General features: G+C 43.0%; 1 protein-coding gene across 16 annotated transcripts in view; it reads right to left on the bottom strand.

Moving 5' to 3' along the window:
- The window catches only part of magi2a (membrane associated guanylate kinase, WW and PDZ domain containing 2a), a 369023-nt gene that overhangs the window by 287695 nt on the left and 53521 nt on the right, over positions 1-27807 (bottom strand). For all 16 annotated transcript variants that reach the window (XM_055653114.1, XM_055653115.1, XM_055653116.1 and 13 more), the window contains one exon: positions 11147-11263. In XM_055653114.1, the coding sequence (XP_055509089.1) occupies positions 11147-11263 (117 nt within the window). The remainder of the gene's footprint in view (positions 1-11146; positions 11264-27807) is intronic.

Below are 27807 nucleotides of genomic sequence, written 5' to 3'. Positions count from 1 at the left end.
AGTCCTACTAATCAATCAAAAAAATACTATAAATTTACAAAAATCGAACTTCCTCCGAAATTCTACAAGCTCCTTTCAAATAAATTGACAGACTCTCAGCCCACACTATACCACAACGTCTCTTCCCACAGGGCAGCTCCCAATATGCCGCTCTGCTACACCGTGCCTTCTTTTTATTAGCTGCTCAATTAGTCAATCTGGACGCTCCAACAAACAGCTGGTTAAATTTAAATTGGCACACCTCTTGGGTTATCTGGCTTTAGTTGGCTCCAGTGATCCTCTGTTTACCTTTTTAAATTCTACCACACTTCTCCGAGACTCGTATGGCGCATATCAACTCCTAACTTAGCAAGAAGCTGGACGCACTACAATTTGCCTACCGCCACAACAGATCAAAGAGGGATGTGATCTCTCTGGTTCTCCACAGGAGGGACAATAACGTGTATGTCAGGCTGTTGTTCATCAACTACAGTTTGGTGTTTAACACCATCTTCCCCTCTAAACATGCTATCAAGTTCTGGAATCTGGGTCTCTGTGCATCCCTATGCATCTGGATCCTCAACTTCCTCATCAACAGACCACAATCAGTACAAACTGGCAACAGCAATTCCTCCTTAACAACCATCAGCACATGAGCACCTTAGGGCTGTGAGCTCAATTCCTGCTCTACTCAGTCCTTACCCATGACTGTGTAGCCAGACACAGTTACAACACCATCTTTAAATTTGCCAATGACGCCACCTCTGTCCAAATGACAACTACTTAATACTGTTCAAATCACAAACATTATTTGATGTTCTTCTTTATTATCCCTTCAAGGAATATGGTAGAATATTTCACTTTTGAAAAATTCATGGCCTAGAATTTGTAATTGTAATAATAGTGTCAGCATTTGCCTTCTAGCCTTTGTGAAACTGGCAGCAACTTCAAGAACAAGTGAAGATGCAAGCGTGAAATCCAGAAGCCATCAATTATTATTTGCTCCAGGGCTCTCTATTAACTTTTTTTCCCTGTTGCCAGCCGGGCAACCTTGGCAGCTTTTTAAGTTGCCAAATGACAGTTTAGGTGGTCATTTAAGATGGCTTGCATAACGCGTGCAATAATGTGCTCGGAAGAAGTGCGTAGTTACCAGTCGGAATTATGGTAAATGAAGCATTCACATATTATATCTGCTTCAAATAAAGTCACAAACTAAACATATTCACCAATCAAGACATGATATATACCACAATGACATGCAGCAAAATTACAATTAAGTATTTCATCTCTTTTTACACGTTACAATGAATGCAATTTCCATTATTTATTTCCGCTTCCAAACAAAAATCTGGTTGGATTATTCAGCGTATGATCAACCTCGGTGAGAACAAGTGCAGACTTGGTGATCGCTTCGCACAACACCTCCACTCAGTTCGCAATAACCAACCTGATCTCCCGGTGGCTCAGCACTCCAACTCCCCCTCCTATTACAAATCCGACCTTTCTGTCCTGGGCCTCCTCCATGGCCAGTGTGAGGCCCACCGCAATTGGAGGAACAGCACCTCATATTTCGCTTGAGTAGTTTACACCCCAATGGTATGAACATTGACTTCTCTAATTTCACGTAACCTTTGCTTTCTCCCTCCTTCCCCTCCCATTCCCAGCTCTCCCACAGCCTACTGTTTCCGCCTCTTCCTTTCTTTTTCCTGCATACCCCCCTCATTGTCCTATCTGGGACACATGACAATAAACTCTTGGATCTTGAAGAAGGGTCTTGACCCGAAACGTCGCCCATTTCCTTCGTTCCATTGATGTTGCCTCACCCGCTGAGTTTCTCCAGCATTTTTGTCTACCCATTCACACAAGTTCTGTTATCCCACTTTCCTCACCCACTCCCTACATATTAGAGGAAATTTTACAGACAAGTTAACCTACAAACCAATGCGTCTTTGGGATGTGGGAAGAAACCCACACGCTTGCAGGGAGAATGTGCAAATTCAACACCGACAATGCCCGAGGACAGGATCGAACACAGACCTCTGGCGTGTGAGTCCATCAGCTCTGCCACTATATTTTATTTTCCAACACACACAAAATTATATGTTGATAACTTTGGTTACTAAAAAATAAAAATAAACTATTCATTTTCAGTCTTAAATCTCTAAGTGACGCCATGCCCCCCCTTTACAACTACTGTATGTTTTAATTCAGTTCAAGTCTATTGGGCAGTACATTTGCCATAAAGTTGCTGTCTAAAATTGCCAGAGACCCGGAATTGATTCTGAATATGGGTGCTGTCTGTATGGAGTTTGCTCCTTTTCCCTTTGATCGCACGGGTTTTCTCCGGGTTCTTTTGTTTCCTTCCACATCCCAAAGGTGTGCAGGTAACTTTTAAATCTCTCCCTGCACGGGAGACCCGACCTTTTCTTTGTCGGGTCTCCGTTGTCGTTGGGGCTGCAACGAGGAGCGGCCTCCAACAGGAGAAGACCTGGGACTCTGGTGCCGACGACTCACCTCACCGTCGCGGAGCTGGCCGAGTCCGGAGCGGGTGGAGGGGTGGTGGAGCGCGCTGCTGCGGCCCGACCTCCGGAGATTCGGAGGCTGCAACTGCGGGTCTGGTGGACGGCGGCACCGGGAGCCCGCGGGTCCCTGGAGGGAGACCGCTTTTCAGGGCTCTCGCAACGGCGACTTCTCCTGCCCGAGTTGCGGGGTCGAAGAGCTCCTGGAGCGGGGCCTGACATCACCGCCCCGCGCGGCTTGGAATGGCCGCGGGACTCTGCGAGCGCACGCCGGGGGCTCTAACACCAAGACCCGGTGTGCGACCTCGCACCACCCGGCGTGGCTTTAATGGCCGCGGGACAATCGCCATCGCCAGCCGGGGGCTTTGACTTTGACTCTGGGGGGGGGGGGGGAAGAGTGCAGTGGAGAGATAAGTTTTTTTGGCCTTCCATCACAGCGATGTGATGGATGTTTATGTAAATTATGTTGTGTCTTGGGTCTATTTGTTTGTAATGTATGGCTGCAGAAACGGCATTTCGTTTGGACCTCAAGGGGTCCAAATGACAATTAAATTGAATCTTGAATCTTGAGCTTAGGATCTGCAGTAGATTGCAGCTCCGAGCTGCTACATCTACTGACTGGCGTATGCAAGCTCTTGATATTATAAAGTACGTACTAGGCGGAGCTACTACTAACAAACACTGTGATTGGCTAGCATGCAATAGCCGATCTACATCTCTTCTTGTAGAAATAAAGAAACACCGGTGGCTAAGCAATATAAGCGGAATGTTAAGGACATACTAGCAAAGTTATACAAAATCGCCATATCTAATGGGTGGCCTACAAACCCGTCCGGCCCTCGCGTGGTAGGAGACCGCCTCATCTCCTTTCGCGGGAGAAAAGACCGGGGAGGGAGTGGGAGAACAACCATCGGCCCGACAGGCACAGTGGAACACGAAATAGGCGAGCCAGGCGCCAAACGACGTGGGGAGACCGCAGGAGGAACAACGGTTGGAGGTGGGGAAATAGGACCGACGGTGGGAGTGAGCACGAGGCGCGGGGCATCAGGATAGGGAGTCGCAGGATGCGGTTCCTTCACAGGAAAGATGTGTTGACGGTTGTGTCTGTAGATGACACCGTCCACTTCGACCAGATATTAACATGGTTCTTTGGCAGAGCCGTGGATATGTCCCAGGCGTGCATGGCCCTTGTCGGTTTGCAGAAGAACCACTTGCCCACGTGCAAGAGGTATAAGTGGCTTGCTGGACTTGTCGAAAAACCGCTTCTGTGTGTCACATTTGATTTGCAGTTGTTTCTGAACCGCAGGCGGGGAACGAACTTGTGGCTGCAACAGCTGCTGGAAAACAGGCAGGGGAGCACGGATTTGGCGAGACATTAGTCGTTGGGCAGGAGAACCTAGTATGGGGTCCATGCAATGTTCCATAGATTGAGTAAGTCCAGGTATACGTCGGATTTGGCAAGGTAAGATCGTTCCATGAGTTGTTTTGCACTCCGAACTGCGCGTTCAGCGAGTCTGTTGGACTGCGGGACCCCAGGACTGCTGGTAACGTGTTGAAAGGCCCATCGTTTAGCAAAGTTTTTAAAGGCTTGGCTGGTGAACTGTCTACTGTTGTCAGACTGAATACGAGCAGGAGAGTCATGCACAGAGAGGTGCCGTTGCAGCTTCTCAATCACTGCCTCCGAAGAAATGGTTTGCAGTACGTCTATTTCGAACCAGCCCGAGTAGAAGTCAACAAGAACCAGATAGTGTTTCCCGTGCCACTCAAAGATGTCGGTGGCTAACGAGGACCACGGGAGAGGGACTGGTTGTGGCAGTAAGGGCTGCTTCTGCGGCATCAGGTTTTTGCAGGCAGAGCACGTTTCGGTTCTTTCGCGTATGTAATTGGTCATACCGGGCCAGTAAAACACGCTTTGCGCCCTTTGGAGGGCTGTCTCCACGCCGGGATGGCCCCTGTGGATGTCGTTATAATATTTGTCCCGTAAGGCGGCTGGAACCACTGCCTTGTGGCCCTTGACTACGATTCCATCCTGTAGCACTGGTTCGTCACGAACCAGGAAGTAAGGGCGTATTTCGAGCGGGGTGTTGGACTGGTCGTCGGGCCAACCGCGCCGGATGACTGTAGACAGCAATTGTAAAGTCTCATCAGCAGCCGTGTGTTCAGCTAGGCTGCGTAAACGATCAGTTAGCACAAACGAGACCTTCATGACGGATAATTTGTTCTGTTCGGAGAGTTGTCGTTTGTTGGTTCTGCGCAGGGCTCTGGATAGCGTGTCTGCTATGTACATGTCTTTACCTTTATAGTAGACGATGTTGAAATCAAATCGCTGCAGTTGCATCATCATTCTCTGTAGTCGTGCTGGGGCAGCGTGGATCGGTTTGTTCAAAATGATGATCAGCGGCTGGTGGGCAGTCTCGATGGTCATGGTTTAACCTTGAATTTAATGCAGGCGATAACTACTGCTAGCAGTTCCTTTTCGGTCTGGGAGTAGCACTGTTCGGTGTCAGTTAGCATACTGGACACACATGACACGGGCTTGAAATCGCCGTCAGTAGTGGCCTGCAGGCACGCTGCGCCTAACCCGTACTGGGATGTATCACAGGTGAGCGTTACTGGTAACTCCAGATCGAAATAGGATAGTGTAGGTGTGCTAGCCAGCTGCACTTTGAGAGCGTCGAAGGCCCTTTGGTGATGCGGGTACCAGGACCATGCCGCGTCCTTGTGTGTCAGTTCTCGCAGGGGGCCCGATATGTCGCTGAGATTGGGAATAAATTTTTCCATGTAGTTAACCATACCGAGGAATCGTTGTAAACTCACAACATCAGTAGGAACTGGCAGTTTGTTGATAGCTGCGGTTTTCAGCAGATTTGGTCTGAGACTGTCGCTGGTAAAAACATGTCCGACGCAAGTGACTTCAGGAACTCGAAACCTGCACTTTAGCGGATTGGGCTAAAGCTGAATATCTTTGGCACGGTCAAGTGCTCTCTTCAAATTAGCGTCATGTTCGGTCAACTCGCGACCGTAGACGAGAATATCATCAAAAATGATGCCGCACGGGTACTCTGCAAACAATTGTTCCTTAATGCGCTGGAAGAATTCGTTGGCAGAATTGATGCCGAAAGGCATTCTTAGAAATTTGAAGCGGACAAAGGGTGTACCAAACGTGGTACGGTTGGACGAGTCTGGGTCTGGTGGAATCTGCCGAAAGGAGCTATTGACATCTAGGACCAAGAATACTGCTGCGTTGCTTTCTTTTTGCTACATTACTGAACTTTCTTAGCAAAACCACAGGGTCGTCAATAGTTTCTGCTGGTGTACGGACCTGACCGTTGTCATCCAAAACAGCAGGAGCAAAGGTGAAGTTGTTGGCACGATTCATTGCCTCAGGTCCTGCAAGATTGAGCAAAACAGATGCACGCACTTCTGGGGGGTTATTCTGATGAACTATGCGAGCATAATGAGTGTAGTCACGTTCGAAAAGGTGCCATCGTTCAACAATCTGAATCCAAGATCAAAGGGCTCGGGCGGCGACACGAATTAACCATAACGGAGATAGTAATCTAATCAAACTAATCAAAAGAAAATAAAACCCGGTAAACTTAAACGGAGTGGGTAAGACTCACTGTCTGACACCATGTAATGATGTGACCTGAACACACATTAAGATACAACACATATTTATTAAATCACTTACAGCATAGGATCTGCAGTACATTACAGCTCCGAGCTGCTACATCTACTGACTGGCATTTGCGAGCTCTTGATATTATAAAGCAAGTGCTAGGCGGAGCTACTACTAACAAACACTATGATTGGCTTGCATGCAATAGCCTATCTACATATATATATAGTTATATATTCATATATAAATATACACTGTTTTGTTTTCTCGTTTATAACATTGTTTACAGAGTACTATGTTTACATATACTGTTGTGATGCTGCAAGTAAGGATTTCTTACCCGCTCAGAGTTGAACGATAGGTGTCCCGGGTGCTTGCCAAGCCGGGCAAAATGGAAGGGCTTTTAGGTTGCCTGGCAGGATTTTAGGTCGCCATTGGCACCCGGGCAACCGGTAATTGAAAGTGAGATTTTGAATGGCATAATTTGTATCTGTACTTCATTTATTTTGAATACTTATTCTCTTCCAAAACGTCAATGGAATGGATTTCAAAATAAAATCAACGATGTTTTGCATTCTAAAATACATTTCAGCTTCTATCTCAATCTCATGAGTAAATGTCAATATTTATTTCAAGTCTCATAAAATATTGCCTTGAAAATGTGTCTTTTATTCCAAGTTTTCTATCAACAAGAATTCCTCAATGTAAATGATTGTACAGCCTGCTGATGTTATCATTGCTAATTGGCACCAAAGATCCCCAAGAAACTGAAGTTCAAGAGAAAACCAAGTCAGAAAAGAAATTACACAGAAAAAACTTTCCTTTCTTCCAACTGGTTGTATTTTAAGCCCTGTCCACAAGATGAAAAGTTATTGCATCCATCCTATTTGCTGATTACTCATTCTTTCTATTTTTAAGAACTATCTAAATACTTACAAACAAATGAATTTGGGCCATTAGTAAGCCCTCCAATCCCGGAGCCTGCTTTATCATAAGATGATGAATGATCTAACTAAATTCAACACTTTTCAGTTCACTTCCAGTAACCTTCCATGCTCTTGTTTATCAAGTATCAGGTTACCTCTGCTTTAAGACATTCTAACATTCTACTTCCATCATCTTTTGAGATGGTGAGTTCCAAACTCCTATATCTCTGTGATAGCAATGGTTACACATTATCTGGATATTATAAGGATAACCCCTTATTGTCATCAGTAACCCCAGGTTTAAGATTCTCCCAGATAAGGAAATATCCTCTCACATCCATTCTATCAATACAGCTAAGGATATTATTTGTTTCAGTCAAACCCCCTCACATTCTTCTAAACTAAATCGGATACAAGTCTATTTCTTCCAACTGTTACTCGTAAGATGACCCTCCCATCCATATAAAAAATACATTTGGACAGGTACATGGATAGGGAAGAGTTAGAGGGATATGGGCCAAACGTAACCACGTGGGACTAGTATAGATGGGGCATCTTGGTCAGCAATATCAAGTTGGGCTAAAAGGCCAACCCTGCTGTCTGACTATGACTCTCTATCATTTGTATCTTTCTTGCATCTACTTCACAACATACTTGTATACCTATCTGTGTGTCATCAGCACATTTTTGAAATCATTCCTTCCATGGCTTTATCCAAGTAATTTACATACACTGTAAAAAACAACTAGCATCAGTCCCTGCGGCACACCAAATATTACATTTTATCAACCACGAAAACCCCATTCACTGAATCTCTACAAACCAACCAATCCTCTGTCCAGTGCCAATATGTTACTTCCTACACCATGAGCTTTTATTTGAGGGATGTGGGCTTCACGGGTTGAGCCATCTTTTAATTACCCTTCCTGGAATTGCATTTGAAAAGGTGCAGGTGCACTGCCATCCTGAATTGGTGCAGTTTTTGAGGTGTAGATATATCCATGATGCTGTTAGGGAAGGTTTCATGATTTTGACCCAGTAAGGGTGAAGGGACTGCAGCATATTTCCAAAATAGGATGGTGTGTGGCTTGGGCAGCAACTTCCAAGTGATAGCTTGATGCCTTTGTACGTTTAACTGGTAGAGGTTGGGGATTTGAAAGGTGCTGTCTAAAGAGCATTGGCGAGTTGCTGCAAAGTATCCTGGAGATGTCGCACTGTGGATCAGCAGTGGAGTGACTGAACGGTTGTGGAAAGGGTGCCAATCAAGTGGACTGCCCAGTTCTATTGCAGTTGAAGCTGTATTGGTACAAATGACAATTAAACACTCTTGACTCTCATGACCCTTGTGGACAGGCTTTGGGGAATTAAGGGATGAGTTACTCACCAAATGTTACCAAGCCTCTGACCTGCTCTTGTAGTCACATCGATTCTCCTGTTCTGCTTCTGGTAATGGTAACACCCATATATTAAATGTGTGGGATGTAGTGTTGGAAATGCCAATCATTATCAGAAGGTGAGAGTTTATCTTTGATGTCACATCCCACAGAATGCCTTCTCTACAAATTGGTCAATCACTACCCTTTCACAAAATCACATCAACTTTTTCCTCATTTGCTTGAATATTACTAAGTGCCTTGCCAATATGTCTTGAAGAATTACTAACTTTTTACAATAATAAAAGTTTAGCTAACCAGAAGTACACCTAACTTAATTGTAATGTGCTGTTTAGTGTCATTAATTATATTTGCATCAAAATCTAAAAAAAACTTTAAATATGTCGTCAGAGAAGGAAATCTGCTAGCGTTACCTGGTCTGGTTTATATGAGAGTCCAGACTTACCGATGTGGTTGACTCTTAAGTGCCTCTTCCATGCAGAGGCAATTAGTGGGGGACTAAAAATACCAGCCCTGCCAGTGACATCTGCATACCATGAACAAACAAATTACAGGAAGGAATAAAAGCAGACACCATCTATCAAAGTGCAACAGTGAATTAATTATCAAAGAAAGAAAATGCAAGTTAAAAATTTGATAAAATTCCAGTAGCAGAAATTTTTTATGGTATAACTATTAATCATTACTTAGTTTGGTATTACTACAAAATGAAGTATTCATGTGTTTAAAAGATATTGCAACATTATTTTTTGATTATAAAAATCACAAATGTACTTAAAATCATGTATAGAAACTGACGCTATACAATGTTTTACTTGTAATTGTCTAGTGTACATCGTGTTGTTACTTGCAAGCAAAGCACCAAGGCAAATTCCTTGTATGTAAACAGACATGGCTAATACAATTTATTCAATTCAATTCAATTATTCAAAATTGGACATTTTTCGCTGTGTTTCAGACTGAAAAAAAATCACATTTCACTTTTCCATATCAGCCCAACCAACAAAGATTTTTTGTTGCATGCAAGAACAGATCTACATGTTGTAACAGTGCTGTTAAGTAGCTACTGGGAGTTGTATGAAAGTAGCAATTGCAGAGGACCTTGGTGAGACTGCACCAGGACTATTGTGTGCAGTTTCAGTCCCTTTACCTATAAAACGATGCAATTCCCACAGCGAGGGTGCAGCAAAAATCCACTAGACTGATTCCAGGAATAACAAGTTTGCTGTCGGAGGAAAGGTTGATTAGAATTACATTGTATTTTCTACAGCTTAGACAAATGAGTGGAGATCTCATTGATATACAAAATTGTTAAAGGGCTTTGACAGGCTCGATGCAGGGAGGATGTATCCCCTGGACCACAAGGTCATTTTGAGAATAAGGTGTAGGTTCTTCAAAAGTGAAATGTGGAGAAATTAGGACTGAATGGGTGGTGGTGAACATCTGGAATTTTCTGCCTCGGGAGGAAATGACAACTCCGTCATTGTGTTCATTCAAAACCAGATAATTGATTCTGGACTGCATGGGAATCAAGAAACATGGGGGCTGTGCAGGAAAATGGCATTGAAAGAGAAGATTAGTCATGATCTTAAGGAGGTAAAGAAGACTCAAAGAGCTGAATGACTTTATTTATTTTCTTGCATGTATTGATTCACTCCATTTTCCTTCCTTGCCTTACTTAAGGGTTTTCCTTCCAGCCAGTTTGCACTTCCAAGTGCTCCCAAAAACCATGTAAGCATTAACACTTTAGTGAAATTAAACATGACAAAAGTATTTTTTGCACTCCCACAAATATTTTTATAAATCAATTCCAAATATCATAAGCCTACCCAAATATTTACACAAATGTTCAAAATTTAATTAAAGTCATTTCTTAAGAAATATACTCATTTAATTTCAACACGAATGACAAACATTGTATATTACTGAGATATATTGCTTTGTTATTTCCTTCATGATGCAAGTGAAGCTATACATCTCTATTATTTTTGGGAACAAGAATAACCTACATCAGGCTATCTTCTGTTAGCATCACAACAATATTTGCATGTAACCTAAAACATTCCCGCATTCCATGATATTTACGTTTTTGGTATCTCACGCTTGTTTATTTGGAATTTGTGGGTTCTTATTCCATTTTGAATTAAGTTCAAAATCATTGCAGCAACTGAAGCGTTGTTAATTTGAGTAAATGGATATTTTAATTCGGCCAATAAGTTTTCACTTAATAACTTACTCACTCGATTCTTAATTATTGGTCCGTTTAAAAAAAATTTAAGTACAAAATAGATTTCATAAAAACTTAACATATTCGCAGTTGACTATCTACGAAAAACGGAGCCGAGAGATAACAGCTGCGTTTGTTTGAAAATAAACGATTGCTAGAAAATGGAAGATGATGGTCTGTTTTTTTCAAATAATGCTTTCCCTCCAACCATTTTCCTCCGATATTTCAAAACGAAGAATTTAGCAAGAATAAAATACCGAAAATCGAAAACATCGAATATAATGAACATTATAACCTGGTGCGCATAGATGACTATTCTTTCCAGGGGTTCAAACCAACGTCATTTATTTTACTTTTTATAAACCTAATATTTAAAATATCAAAGTATGTTTTACTAACAACAAGGGAACTACTGTAGCTCTTTGGCCATTTCGACTCATCATTTCTTGCCTGAACCAAAGCAAACGCACGGTACTTACATGGCACGGTCCGCAAGTACAGGTTATCGCGGATAATCTGCTGAAGCTCGTGGTCAACCGAACCCTTTTGGAACCGTAAATTGAGATAGTGTCGAAGGTCCTTATCAACAGTGCCCCCTGCAAAACGGAACACAAGTCACATTTAGTACCACTGGAAAGACAGCACAGTCCAGAGACGAGGAGCGACAGAGATCCCTCCGCTGTTCCGATTCGGGCGTTTGATCAGCCGCTCATCAAATCCAACCCCCGATATCCCTCGCACGGAATCTCAGCTGCAAATTACCCATTCAAAGTTCAACAGTTAAAGCCACACTGATGTGTCTACTGTACGAGCATGAACCCAGCAGAGGCAGCAGTCGATGATACTTTACCTCACTTGCGTTCTGCTCCTCGAGAATCACATCTGCATGGTTAGAAATGAAATTCCGTTTGATTCTTTGTTATATCTAGTGCCTCTGTCCTTTAAGGTACACCAGCATCGCCTTTCCTTATAAATTACCGTATTTATGCTAAGTGGATTAGGCAGCTCCAGCGGGCCTTTTGCCATCAGTTTGTTAGTTCCACACCCAGAGTGCACACTCCAGCCATCGATCAGGAGCTCTAAACTGGTGCACACTGGCGGGAAAGCCGGGCAGATCCCGTTCTTGTCTCCGAGCCTCAGCACGGCGCTGCCACGCCTCTCACCCGTGCTGCATCGGCTGCTGCTCGCTGCCCCCGGTGCCCTGTCCGCGGCGGCGGCGGCCACTGGAGACACACAGCGGCAGCTCCCGTGGGAGCAGCTCACAGCCACACGCCCGCTCCTATTGGATGCGGTGACGATAGGTCTTGCAGCTACCTCCGGGATGTGAAGCCGCCGATTGATGCAGATGCTCTCTGGCAGCCTGTGAAAATGCCGGGCAGACAATAACAGATGTACTCTGACTCCTGACATAAGCTCGAATCACTCGCATTATGGAGAATGCTGTGACGTGAGGACACGGGGTAACCTATAATATAGTTGTGCGAGACATGGCATAAAAATGTACAGCAATTATGTAGATATCCGGATTTTAAACTAACCTGCCCAGCAGGAATGGGCGGATTCGGGCTGCCGGCTCTTTTCACTCTCCAGCGTTTTACTTTAAGTAAATAACCGAGTTTAAATTGTTCACTTTTGCTTGCCCATTAAAAAAAAACTACAATGGAGATCAAATCGTTTGAAATTAAAAGTGTTTACTAATAGATCCACCACACACAAGCTCTACATTTGCGTTACTCTTACGAGAGCTGTCACCACGATATCTTTGTACCCGAGTACGAAAAAATAAAAATTATGTCTATTCAGGAATTGTATTAAAAAGTAACGCTATTTTACCGCAGTTATACGAGACCACACCTGGATTACTATTTGCAAGTTCGGCCTCTTTCCCGGAAAAAAAGGCATACTTGTTGTAGATGGGGTGCAGAGAAGATTCACAAGACTTATTCCTGGGATTGAATGAAACATGCTCTTGCCAAAATGTGCAATAAAGCCTGTCAAAGGACAGACTCGGGGAGGTGTTTTTTTTCTCCTGGCAACGCAGTTAAGAACCAAGAATCACAGTATTGAGATAAGGCACTGATCATTTTGAACTAAAATAAAGGCAAATTAATGTTACTACCATGTATCCTTTTACTACCCATGTCATTGTGCCAAAGTGCACAATGATTTCTGGCTGCACCTCTTCCGCCAGTAAAATGCTCCGCAACCGATTGAAGACATTCATCAGGGAGGAGACACTTTATCCAGGAGTCTCACTTGCGGTCACTGATTGTCCGCCGAACTCACGAGTCTCTTATCACTTTCGCTCAGTCTGCCTTCACCCTTCCCCGCTGTGCCTCAGAGCTGGGCTTGGTGCCACACACCTTACTGGTGCTGCTGCTCTCTCCTGACTGGTCGTTCCCCCAAACGTATTCAAAAAGGTATACTTGTTTTGGAGCGGAATGGCCACAGGGGATTCCTGCGCACCCTGCCGACTCCCTATCCTGGTGGTCACCCATCTACTTTCTGCCTGTACCTTTGGTGTGAATACCTCATTATAACTCATATCTGTGATGCTCTGATACTCCTGGATGATCTTGAGGCTATTCAGTCTCAACTACAGTTCCTTCAGTCGTTCGGTCAGGAGTTGCAGCTGAACACACTTCTCATACTGGAAGTTTCTCTGATTTCCCACTTCCTGAGAGAGGAGCACACCAATGCCCTGCTATTTTTACACTACCACGAGAGGAACTTGTGAAAACGCCAACACTCAAGAAACCCAACATCATCCAGAAAACAAAACATTTGGTTTAATTGTCAACTCATCAGCCACTTTCAGCATTTATTTCCTTCATCATCAGTGCCTGCAATGTAGAAGTAATTGTGAAACATTGTAATAGCTTGCCAAGTCTTCTACAATAGCACATCAAGGACTACAAAAAGAACATCACCTCCTTCCAGTTCTTCATCAAAGCATACAGTGCCCTCCATAATGTTTGGGACAAAGACCCATCATTTATTTATTTGCCTCTGTACTCCACAATTTGAGATTTGTAACATAAAATATCACATGTGATTAAAGTGCACATTGTCAGATCTTATAAAAGAGTATTTTTATCCATTTTGGTTTCACCATGTAGAAATTATAGTTGTGCTTATACATAGTCCAACTATTTCAGGGCACCATAATGTTTGGGACACATGGTTTCACGGGTGTTTGTAATGGCTCAGGTGTGTTTAAATGTCTCCTTAATGTAGGTATAAGAGAGCTCTCAGCCCCTAGTCTTTCCTCCAGTCTTTCCATCACCAATGGAAACTTTTATTGCTGTTTATCAACATGATCAAAGTTGTGCCAATGAAAGTCAAATAAGCCATTATGGGACTGGGAAACAAGAATAAAACTGTTAGAGACATCAGCCAAACCTTAGGCTTACCAAAATGTACTGTTTGGAACATCATTAAGAACAAAGAGAGCACCGGTGAGCTTATTAATCGCAAAGGGACTGGCAGGCCAAGGAAGACCTCCACAGCTGATGACAGAAGAATTCTCCCTATAATAAAGAAAAATCCCCAAACACCTGTCCGACAGATCAGAAACACTCTTCAGGAGTCAGGTGTGGATTTGTCACTGACCACTGTCCGCTGAAGATTTCATGAACAGAAATACAGACGCTACGTTGCAAGATGCAAACCACTGGTTAGCCACAAAAATAGGAGTTTGGTTACTGTTTGCCAAGAAGTACTTAAAAGAACAACCACAGTTCTGGAAAAAGGTCTTGTGGACAGATGAGACAAAGATTACCTTATGTCAGAGTGATGGCAAGAGCAAAGTATGGAGGAGAGAAGGAACTGCCCGAGATCCAAAGCACACCACCTCATCTGTGAAACAGTGGTATGTTATGGCCTGGGCATGTATAGCTGCTGAAGGTACTGGCTCACTTATCTTCATTGATGATACAACTGCTGATGGTCATAGCTTAATGAATCTTGAAGTGTATAGACACATCCTATCAGCTCAAATTCAAACAAATGCCTCAAAACTCATTGGCTGGCAGTTCGTTCTACAGAAAGACAAAGGAGTTTTTCAAAGCTAGAAAATGGTCAATTCTTGAGTGGCCAAGTCAATCACCCGATCTGAACCCAATTGAGCATGCCTTTTATGTGCTGAAGTGAAAACTGAAGGGGACCAGCCCCCAATACAAGCATAAGCTAAAGATGGTTGCAACACAGACCTGGCAGAGCATCACCAGAGAAGACACCCAGCAACTGGTGATGTCCACGAATTGCAGACTTCAAGCAGCCATTGCATGCAAAGGTTATGCAACAAAATATTGAACATGACTACTTTCATTTACATGACATTGCTGTGTCCCAAATATTATGGTGCCCAGAAATGGGAGGACTATGTATAAACACTGCTGTAATTTGTACATGATGAAACCAAAATGTTTAAAAATACCCCTTATTAAAATCTGCCAATTTGCACTTTTGCCACATGTGATTTTTCCTATTACAAATCTCAAATTGTGGAGTATAGAGGCAAATAAATAAATGATGGGTCTTTGTCCCAAACATTATGGAGGGCACTGTACATTATCATTACTTGGAAATAAAATAATTACTGGGTCAAAATCTAATTTGACTCGGTGTAACCTCTGATTACCAATGTCCACCTGCTTTAAAAGGACATCAATAATATCGTTGCCCAGTGCCACCATGTCAACTGACTGGTGGTACAGGGTAACGAAGAGACAGATTGCAGGCTGAAAATCTGTATCTTAATGTTTGGTAATGCAATGTCCAATACAAGCATCGAGCAAGAAAAATCAGTTAAGTATAACGATGATGGATCCAACATGTTAAATGCCTTCTGAGATTTTACTTTGATTATTATACAAATGTCTGTATTAATTTTCTGATAAACATGACATACGGCAGGTAGACCTGATGTGCGGTATCAAGCCAGAAACTTAGGTTAAACCCAAAATACATCAATAATCATCCTAAGAAATTGCCAATACCAACTCACTTCACATAATGGTAGATGTCAAATCTTTGAAAGCAAGATTATCTGCATCATAGATATTGACCATGTGCTTAAAAGATATTTTAAAGGTACTTGAGATGCCAGAGTATTCTCAACATACTAAATAAAATGTCAGGATTCAAGCAAACACAAGTTGCATTCTTATGATAAAAAAGATAAAAATATATGGACTTGTTTTATTGATTTTAAGATATCTATTTTTTCTGTTTGCTAAACAAGTCTGAAATTCCAAAATAGACAAGTACCTGCCCTGTCACCCTCACTGTAGGAAACTTTGCCTGGGGTTTATTAGGCTCTCTCAGCTGATCATGTCACATGATATATTTCTGGCCATAGATTGCAAAATCACCCCGCTATGGGTTTGGTGCCATTAAGATGGAAAAAGGTGCAGAGAAGGTTTACAATAATGTTGCAAGGACTCAAGGCCCTTGAACTTATAGGAAGAGGTTGGGCAGACTACAACTTTATTTCTTGGAACACAGGAGATTGAAGAAGGGTCTTGACCTGAAACATCAACTATTCCTGTTCTCCAGTGATGCTGCCTGACCCGCTGAGTTACTCCAGCATTTTGTGTCTATCCCATGTTTGGAACAAAAAATGCTTTAATTAGCAATCACTATATTGTAAGCAGCAACTGCTGGGACATTTAATCTTCAGAGAAAAGATTTTTGGAAAACAATATTTTAATATCCTTTGAACACCTAAAAATAGTAGGAAAGGAAGTTTTAAAGTAAAGCTCCTCACATAATTTACTTTTTGGAAAATAGTAAGAGAATTGTGTTACAATCATATATTTTTGGATCACCAGTTAATTATGTCAATAAAGTATTTTAGTTCTAACGTGCAATGGGTATTTTCCAGCTAAAAGTAGCGTTAAAATTTTCTGGATTCAGAAATTTAATACCAAACTTACCTATCTCATAAAGTAGAATCAGTTGAACAAATGTTAAAAAAACAGTCAAATTATTCAGTTCATATCGTAACTTGATATATGCATATACCAAAGAATTGTTTATTTTAAGTTCAGATCAGGGTTAGGGGATATAACATTTGTTTTGGGTGGGATGAGACATTGCTCCGAACTCCATTAATCAAGAACATTTATTTATTTAGATAGTTGATTGCTATTTGTGATGTATTTGGAGCCATACTCGTCTACTTTTTTTTTAAAAAAAAATCCAGGATTACACTATCATGTATGCACTGTCAAGTAGATATTACCAACCATTAAAATGTTTGATTAAAGCAAAGGTAAGATAGATCCAAGAGCTATATTCTTGCCATGTTGACCAAAACATAATTTTTTTAAATCATTACTTTTGGGTCAGATAGGTTAATATCTATTTCATAGTGCCTGTGTGTGTAACTAATTTTTAATCATTACACTAAAATTAGTGCTAATATTGCTGTGTCTGTGTTTGTAACATCAATTTTCTATCTCTACGCCTGAAAGCATTAACCAATGCTGGGTTGGTGTTATCAAGACTTTTTCTCCATGTGAATTACTCAGGTATTCATCATGGGGCCCATTAAACTTAATGTAAAAATATGCTATTCCCATCATTGCCTCTTGTTCTTAGCCAGTCCCTTGCGATCGAAAATTATTTACTTTCACTCTGACTTTGAGGTTTCTGAGGGCTAAAAAGGCTAATGTGCAAATCATAGACTCCTTCACAGATTTCACCGGTCAGTTGGGGACGCTGCGAGTCGTCTGCCCTGCCAGCAGCGTGTTCGTTATTTCGACCCTTTTTGGGGTTTTTTGGTAAGTCTTAGTGTTTGTTTGAGTGTTTCTCGGTGTGTGTCTTGTGCTTGTGTGTGGTGTGTCTTGTGTGTGGTGGGGGGCGAAAAGAGGGAAACTGTTTTTCAGTCGTTTCCTCGACGGAGAGCGACTTTTTCCATGTCGCTTCTCCGCCTACCCTCTCCCGGTCTAACAGTTTGGATTGGAGCGGTCTTTCCCGGAGTCAGGCCCAGAGATTCAACAGTGGGTGCAGCGTGGATTTTTCCATCGCGGAGCGGGGGTGAACCCTTGCTGGGGGTCGCCAGAAAGGAGTGCTCCAATCGCTGGCTTGGTGACTTTGGCATCGTGGGGGCTGTGGTCTGCAGAGCTTCTAGCCGTGGGCGTGGAGATCCCATCTGGAGTCTGGGATCCCTTGCCGGGCATCGCCGGAGAAGAGCTCCGACCGCCGGCCTGCGGCCTCGTATCTCCTCGTATGACAGCACTTGGTGTTCGGTGTGTGAATGATGTGGCCAGCCTAATGTAGCTGACTGAAAGTATGCAAAATCTTAATGCTGGGTATATTGTCATGGGAGAGATGCTGATATTGGTTCTTTTATTCTTCCATTGAATTTGGACAACTTTGTAGAGACAGCATTTCTGGTATTTTTCCAATACCTTAAAATTCCTTTTGTACATAGTCCATGTCTCAGAATCATACAGGAGGGCAAGGATCCCTGCGGTTCGGTAGTCCATAAACTTTGAAATGCTGATCGTTAATTACTTATTTCCTCAACAGACCAAAGGCTATACTGATGAAGGTGAATTTCAGCATGGATGTCTGCCTTTCCCAAAAGGTGACCAATAAGATATGGAAATCTCACTGTGAACCTTTATTACCAGAGAGCAGTGTGGTGGATCAGGGACAGGTTGGTAGACTCTGGAGAAAAGGAATAGATTACATTTTGGATCGGAACCCTTCTTCAGACTGCCTCTATCCATGCCTTGCATTCCGAAACGTCACCTATTCCGTTTCTTCAGAGATGATGCCTGGCCCACTGAGTCACTCCAGCATTTTGTGTCTCTCTCGTATAAACCAGCATCTGCAGTTCCTTCCTACTTGGATAGCAACAATGTTGCGAGTTGGGCTACAATCCCATTGTGACAGCATAGCTGTAAGCACAGTGAAGACATTTTTCTCAAATTGGGGTTTTGTAAATCTAAAAATGGCAATAACCTGTGAAATATAACATCAATCTGAACATAAAACAACCACAGGACAATTGTGATTAAGATGGTGCAAAAATGTTAGCTCTATCGTGTACCGTTTTGGAGTAGTTCTGGGAGGACGGACGGACAGATAGACAGGCAGACAGCGATCCAAATCCTCTTGCAACAAAGTTGCAATCCAGGGACACTCAGTCTTGCCAGCATGTTTTTAACCTTTAAAAACAGAACAGGAGGGGGAGGGAGTGCTGGGGGAGTCAGGGGAAGTGCTATTGTATTCTTTTTTAATGTCCTCAAAGCAAGAGGAGGTGGCAGTGTTGGGGGATATGCCCCTGCACAGTTGGGGGCTATGGGCGAGTGCTGGAATACGGGGCAACGCGTGAGTGGCGGAATATTGCATTGGGGAACGGTTTGCAATAGACAATAGACAATAGGTACAGAAGTAGGCCATTTCCATTCAATGTGATCATGGCTGATCATCCCTAATCAGTACCTCGTTCTCCCCATATCCCCTGACTCTGCTATCTTTAAGAGCCCTATCTAGCTCTCTCTTGAAAGTATCCAGAGAACTGGCCTCCACCGCCCTCTGAGGCAGAGAATTCCACAGACTCACAATTCTCTGTGAGAAAAAGTGTTTTCTCGTCTCCGTTCTAAATGGCCCCTGGTTCTGGACTCCCCCAACATCGGGAACATGTCTCATGCCTCTAGCGTGTCCAAACCCTTAATAATCCTATATGTTTCAATAAGATTCCCTCTCATCCTTCTAAACTTCAGAGTATACAAGCCCAGCCACTCCATTCTCTCAGTAAATGACGGTCCCGCCATCCCGGGAATTAACCTTGTAAACCTACGCTGCACTCCCTCAATAGTAAGAATGTCCTTCCTCAAATTAGGGGACCAAAACTGCGCACAATACTGCAGGTGTGGTCTCACTAGGACCCAATACAACTCTGACCAACTGCAGTGGTCTCACTAGGACCCAATACAACTCTTTGCTCCTATACTCAACTCCTCTTGTTATAAAGACCAACATGCCATTCGCTTTCTTCACTGCCCGCTGTACCTGCATGTTTACTTTCATTGACTGATGAACAAGGACCCTTTACCCAACTTGACACCATTTAGATAGTAATCTCCCTTCCTGTTTTTGCTACCAAAGTGGATAACCTCACATTTACCCACATTAAACTGCATCTGCCATGCATCTGCCCACTCACCCAACCTGTCCAAGTCACCCTGCATTCTCATAACATCCTCCTCATAGTTCACACTGCCACCCAGCTTTGTATCATCTGCAAAATTACGAATGGTACTTTGAATCCCTTCATCTAAATCATTGAAATATATTGTAAACTAGACTAAGTGGGACCTGTTGGGTCCCAGCATCACACGTGAGGGCTGGTCCCCCAACGCAATATTCCACCTCTCCACCAATTCTAATATTGGTGGCCAGTTGGGGGGGGGGCTTTCTGGAGCACTAGTATGGGTGTTGTGGGTTGAAGGGACTGGTTTCCAGAGGGCTAGTATGGACATTGAGGGCCAAATGGATTCTTGGACTGGCTGCACAGTCTGTTATGCCGCCAGCTCACTCACTCATGGCTGGTGGGCTGGCAATTGACTCAAGGCTATTCCTTGAAATTCCTTTTCAAGCAGGGTGCAAGGCCACCAAATTCAAGTGTAGGTTCATACCATTTCAAGCAGCGTGCAAGGCAACTAAAGACAGTGAGTCTTGACCTCTCCGTCCTCAATCTTGCAGAGACTCAGCCACGCCCACACTTCTGGGTTTTATAGTCCCTTCCACCTTCATGGCGTGATTGACAGGAGAGAGAATCTCAACATTTTTTAAACACTAATAACTATTTTATTTTTAATCGATGGGAAAAATCCTCGGCACCTGATGAGCGGAGGGGGACTGAGTAAGATGGCCAAAAATCACAGCTTAAGTGGTAGCGTTTTTTCTAAAATCAATATATAAAGCGTAAACAGGAAGTGGTCAAGATTAGACTTTTAATTATATAGAAGGCAAGGCAACTTTAATTAGGCAAGGCAACTTTAATTAGGCAAGGCAACTTTAATTAGGCAAGGCAACTTTATTTAGGCGGCAACTTTAATTAGGCAAGGCAACTTTAATTAGGCAAGGCAAATTTAATTAGGCATGGCAACTTTAATAAGGCAACACAGCTTTAGCATTTCCAAACCAAAGGCAACGCAGCTTTAGCATTTCCAAACCAAAGGCGACACAGCTTTAGCATTTCCAAACTATATTTTCAAACCACATTAAGGGCACTGACAGATCAATAAAACCATTCACAGTTTAATTGACATATGTCTAGTGTTATTCACAGCTCAGACTGAGAGACGTGACCCTCTCGCTCGCCCAGTTTGCGGAGACTGACTGAGGCACTCAACACTTCCGGGTTTTATAGTCCCTCCAGAAGGGGCGTGGCCTTCAGGAGAGAGAATCTCAACATTTTTTAAACACTAATAACTCTTTTATTTTACATCGATGGGAAAATCCTCTTGTCCTGCGCAACGGAGGGGGACTCTGAGTAAGATGGCCAAAAATCACTATCGTAAGTGGCAGCTTTTTTTCTAAAATCAATATACAGAACAGGAAGTGGTCAAGATCAGACTTTTAGTAATATAGATAGCTGCGTTCCCAGCACCGAGCCTTGCAGTACCCCATTAGACATTGCCTGCCATTCGAAAAGGGATCTGTTAATCCCTACTTCTCCTGTCTGCCAACCAATTTTCTATTCATGTCAGCACTCTACCCCCAATACCATGTGCCCTATTTTTGCCCACGAATCTCCTATGAGGGACCTTATCAAATGCTTTCTGAAAGTCCAGGTACACTACATCCACTAGCTCTCACTTTTCCATTTTCCTAGTTATATCGTCAATAAATTCCAGAAGATTAGTCAAGCATAATTTCCCCTTCGTAAATCCATGCTGACTCGATTCGATCCTGTTATTGCTAGCCAAATGTGCCGCCATTTCATCTTTTATAATTGACTCCAGAATCTTCCCCACCACTGATGTCAGGCTAACTGGTCTATAATTCCCTGTTTTGTCTCTCGCGCCTTTCTTAAAAAGTGGCATAACATTAGCTACCCTCCAATCCACAGGAACTGATCCTGAATCTATAGAACATTGGAAAATGATCACCAATGCATCCACGATTTCTAGAGCCACTTCCTTAAGTACCCTGGGATGCAGACCATCAGGCCCTGGGGATTTATCAGCCTTCAGTCCCATCAGTCTACCCAACACCATTTCCTGCCTAATGTGGATTTCCTTCAGTTCCTCTGTCACCCCAGATCCTCTGGCCACTAGTATATCAGGAAGATTGTTTGTGTCCTCCTTAGTGAAGACAGATCCAAAGTACCTGTTCAACTCATCTGCCATTTCCTTGTTCCCCATAATAAATTCACCTTTTTCAGTCTTCATGGGTCCAACTCGGTCTTAACTAATTTTTTCCTCTTCACATACCTAAAGAAGCTTTTACTCTCCTCCTTTATATTCTTGGCTAGCTTACCTTCGTATCTCATCTTTTCTCCCCGTATTGCCATTTTAGTTATCTTCTGTTGCTCTTTAAACATTACCCAATTCTCTTGCTTCCCGCTCATCTTTGCTACATTGTACTTCTCTTTTATTTTCATACTGTCCCTGACTTACATTGTCAGCCACGGTTGCCCCTTACTCCCCTTGGAATCTTTCTTCCTCTTTGGAATGAACTGATCCTGCACCTTCTGTATCATTCCCAGAAATATCTGCCATTGTTCTTCCACTGTCATGCCTGCTAGGGTATCTTTCCAGTCAATTTTGACCAGCTCCTCCCTCATGGCTCCATAGTCCCCTTTATTCAACTGTAACACTGATACCTCCGATTTACCCTTCTCCCTCTCCAATTGTAGATTAAACTTGACCATATTATGGTCACTACCTCATAATGGCACCTTAACCTCAAGTTCCTTTATCAAATCCGGTTCATTACATAACACTAAATCCAGAATCCAGGGTTGCGTTGGGGGATCAGGCATCCAGTGGGGGCCACGGGTGAGTGGTGGAATATTGCGTTCGGGGAACGGGTTGCGTTGGGGGACCAGGCCTCCCGTGTGACAGGGACCCAAACAGGTCGCACTTGGTCTAGTTCACACTTTGAACTAAAATGTGTGTTCACAGGCCAAACCTTGAAGTCACCTTGTGTTCACAGGCCAAACCTTGAAATATATGTATAATGGTTATTTACATTTGTAATTTATTTACGATGACATAGAAGTCATCTATTTGGCCTATTATATGATGCAGCTCTCAGAGAAGTACTCCCATTCTCTCTCATATTTTCCTCGAGGCCTGCAACCTACTCTCTCACAGGCCCGTGAACTCCCTTTTGATTCTTGGGCTACTTACGCACAGTAAGGAGAAACCACCAGTACATAGAAACCACCAAGCCCACTAGCACATAGGATGTGGACAGAAACTGGAGCATCTGGCAGAAAACTATATGGTTAAAGAGAGATTATGCAAACGTCATACAGATAGCACCCGAAGTCAGAATTAATCTTGAGGTCTCTCGAGTTGTAAGGCAGCCTAGTTAACTACAACACCATTATGCTGCCTGGCATAGAAAATGAAACTGACAATGAAAGGTCTGTCTGACTGTCAGCAACTTGCTTGATGAGAAAAAAAAAGAACTAAAATACAGTCCTTACAAGTACCCATCTTCTTTAGTGTAAATTTGTGAATTATAAAGGGTAAGGGGAATGCCACTCAGTGTAAATTAATCTAATTACATTCCCCTCAATCACAATCTAACTTGTAAAACATTAAGTTGGTTCATAATCTTATGTAATGAACCCCAATCACATCTAGGAGATAAAGCTGAGGAAAGGACCTCATAAATTATAGAATAGATACATTCTCCAGAGATGCTGCCTGACACACTGAAAGCACTTTGTGGCCCAGTTGCTTTGTGTCTTTTTTTTGTAAACCTGCATCTGCAGTTACTTGTACCACATTATTTTATTTGACACTAGACTATGTGGGACACGTTGCGAGGGGGGGGGGCGGCCTTCGGCGTCACAAACACACACTAACCACCCCACACACACACACACACGCAAACCCCCTCCTTAATATTATATTAATATTATTAATTCGCTCCTTTTACCCCACCCCTTGCCGTGTCCACTCATGTATAACCCCCAACTGCGCAGGCGCGGCTAGAGAGGGGGCCGGGTGGAGAGGGGGTTGGAGAGGGAGAGGGAGGGGGAGGGGGTTAAAGAGGGAGAGGGAAGGGGGTAGCGATTGAGGGGGGGGGGGCGCAGATATACAGGGGGGCGCAGAGAAGCAGGGGGGGGCAGACAGGGAGGGGGGGCAGAGAGGGAGGGGGGCAGAGAGGGAGGGGGGCAGAGAGGGAGGGGGGGAGAGGGGGGGGGCAGAGAGGGAGGGGGGGGGGGCAGGAGGGGGGGGCAGAGAGGGAGGGGGGGGGGGCAGAGAGAGAGGGGGGGGGAAGAAAGGGAGGGGAAACAGAGGGAGGGGGTAGGGGCAGAAAGGGAGGGGACACAGAGGGAGGGGGTAGAGGCAACATTTACCCAGCCTCCCCACAAGTGCCGGGCCTGAGCGAGGCTGTAAGTGGGCATGGACCCCGAGCAAGGCCCTCCTCCCCCCCCTCAGTAACGGCTGCCACAGTCACCTTCCCATCGCACTGCCCCGCACCCTCGACCGCGCAGTGATAACGACCACCGCCGCCATGTTCTAGAACTTCAAGAAGCCCAGCAGAGTGCGCAGCACGAGCTGAGCAGCAGTTTAAAGACGCTACGTGATAAATTTAAAGAAGTAAAAGTTGAAGCCAAGAAGCACAGAAGACAGAACAGGTAGTGAGGTCACTCGCAGCGCAAGCAGAGACAGGCAGGCAGATCCATTGTGATGTAATCAGCGAGACCATCTCGTTTATTTTCTGTTACTTGAAATTTTTGAAAATTTTCATAAATAACTTGAGAAATAATGCATGAATTTTTCAGATAAACCAATTTTTGATTTCACAGGATAAATCTCTACCGGAATATTTGGATCTGGAAATCTGGAATTTATAAGAATGATTATTACAGCAATGGTATTATGAAATCACTGTTTGACCTCAGAAACTAAGGGGAACGTGAACAGGATAGGTTACAGGAAAAAATTAGTGGGGTAATGTGAATTACTCTGTGAACTGGCATAGAGTTGATGGACCAAATAGCAAGGAAGAAAATGTCCTAAAATAGAAAACGCATCTGGATCACTAATATCTTTTGGGCAAGAAATCAGCTGTCCATACCTAGCTCAACCTACCCAAGCCCAACGATGAGGTCGATTGTTATGTGCCAACCCAGTTCAGGGGTGATAAGGGACCTTGCCGGAGGTATGACACTCACAGGGAATTCAAGCAATATACAACATTTTTAACATGATGGATTGGCAGACTGAATAAAGTAGTATCCACATTGTTGATTTAAACACCTTAGCTTAATATTAGTTTGGATTCAATTTTGCATTCACAATTTCATTTAATATTTGTCCCTTAAACATCGTCAGTACAAGGATAAAAGCACAAAGCAAAGGAATGTTACAGCTCGTGTTTTTAAATGGAAAACTTTTCAGTATATATAAGCCTATCAGGGCACTGACCATAATGCTAATTGTCAATTGTATAAATTTGTCTTTCATATCATTATAAACAATAACAATCAAGTATACATCAGATGTTTAGTCACCCATTCATGTAACTGAAGATGCATCAGTCAGGATACCAACAGAAAGCCACTATAATGCATTTTTAATGCAATGTTTATATTTTTTCTTCCAGTAGAAAAGGAAGCTTGCGTCTGCAAATTTAAAAATAATTCTAGCTACTCAGTCAGTTGTACATCAAGGAAATTGCCCTTTACCTACCTTATGAAACATCAAATCCCCATTTACACTAATCCCATTTATTATCTCCCCATCAACTATCCATATGCCTCTCCAGTCCCCTGCTCAGAGCCAACCTATAGTGGCCAATTAATCCATTAATCCATACAGTATATTTGGTTTGTGAGTGGACATCAGAGCACTCAAAAGCAACCCAATCTATCACATGCAGTATGTGTAAACTTCACACAGACAACATGGAGGGGGTTCAGGATTAAACCTGGGTCATTGGAAATGTGAGGCAGCATCTCTGCCCGTTGACACACTGTACCATGATACTTTAAATGGGTTTTAAAGCAAGGTCTATTTCAGTTTTCCAAAAAGCCAGCAAGGTTTTCAACAAAAGAAGATGCTGCCAGGTGGACACAGAAAAGAGAGGTGGGATTATGGTCCAGAAGTTAAGATGTCTGGGAAAGGGGAGCTAACATTCAAGGAATATCAGGGCCATAGGATAAAGAGGGGAAAATCCATCAAAGGGGGGGGGGGGGGGGGGGGGGAGGGGAATATTAATTGAGCATTGGCGTTGGAAAAGAAATAATTGCAGAATAACAGAACAAAGTGTCAGGGTCAGGAGATCTTCCACAAGAATTGGGGCAAGGGGTTTCATTGGGGACCTCGGAGGATGGCTAGGTCAGAGTGCAGCAATAGTTGGTGTGGATCGGATGTGGTACTGCATGGGGACACTTCAGAAAGTCACATGATTTGAAAGTCCTGTAGAACTTCAGAGTTCTCAAAGTGTTAGTTCATTAGGAGATTCGCATGTGACAGAATTGCAGCCTGAGACCAGTGGGGTTGAGATCAAATTTTAGCATAGGGGAGTTGCTGAGGCATTAAAAGAGAGATAAAGGATTTATACCAAACATTGTAATCCTAGGCAATAATGTTTTTACTGGGAATGCCTAATAATGGTTATAGGACAACTTAATCTAATTTTCCCAAGGATAAAATCATCCAATATGTGACCAAGACATAAATTGCAACAGGCACACAAGGGAAATGCCCAGTTGTGTCTCGGAGGAAAGAGAATTGGCTGAGGAATAGTTACCGTTGTTTTTCAAACTGGGAAAAATTATTTTTCCATTATGTAATTCTGAAAAAGAAAGTCTAGATCAAGGTTTATTACTGTTATGTGTACCAAGATATAGTGAAACACTTTAGTTTGGGTGCTATCCAATCAATCAGATAATATTATACATGAGTACAATCAGATGAAGCGAACAAAATGAGTGCAGAATAGTTTCTCAGCATTGTAGTGTAACAGTTCCACAGGAAAAAGTCCAATGTCTGCAATGAGGTAGGTTGAAAAATCAGGTTTGTCACCTTATGAGAAGGACCATTCAGAAGCCTGATGACAGAGGGGAAGCAGCTGTTCCTGAGTCTGGTCGTACACACTTTCAGGTTTTTGTACTTATTTGCCTGATGGGAGCGAGGAGGAATGACTGGGCTGGGAAAGTCCTTGATATGAGGACATGACTTCAGAATTAAGGGACAGAAGTTTAGGGGTAACATGAGGGGGAACGTCTTTACTCAGAGAGTGGTAGCGGTGTGGAATGAGCTTCCAGTGGAAGTGGTGGAGGCAGGTTCGTTGGTATCATTTAAAAATAAATTGGATAGGCATATGGATGAGAAGGGAATGGAGGGTTATGGTATGAGTGCAGGCAGGTGGGACTAAGGGAAAAAAGATGTTCGGCATGGACTTGTAGGGCCGAGATGGCCTGTTTCCGTGCTGTAATTGTTATATGGTTATATGTTGGCTGCTTTCCCTCGGCAGCTTGAAATATAGATGGTGTCAATGGTAGGATATTTGGCTCTAACTCCATGATTTGTTTAAAAATATTGCTGACTTGACATATAAAATGCTGTTTATGTTATTAATTGATACAGATTTTTTTTAACATAATTAAGCCAACATATATTGTCAATGAATTACAGATACATTAGAATAAATAAATAATTCAAAAACAATAAATTTTCTAATTGGAATAAAAAAATGCAGATAGTAGAATCCAAAATAAAACAGAATGCTGGAACCACTCAACAGTTAAGACTGTATTAATAGGGAGATTAAAGAGTTGATATTTTGGCTTGAGAACAAGACGCATTTTTATTAAGTTGCAAAAAAGGCATAGTCTGAATAAGGGTCCTGGTCTAAAACGGCATCTGTCCATTCCCTCCACAGATGCTCCCTGACATAGAATTCCTCCAGTACTTTGTTTTTT

This window comes from Leucoraja erinacea, chromosome 22 (genome assembly GCF_028641065.1).
Source record: "Leucoraja erinacea ecotype New England chromosome 22, Leri_hhj_1, whole genome shotgun sequence".
NCBI classification, from domain to species: Eukaryota; Metazoa; Chordata; class Chondrichthyes; order Rajiformes; family Rajidae; genus Leucoraja; species Leucoraja erinaceus.
This window is presented reverse-complemented; position numbering and strand designations above follow the sequence as displayed.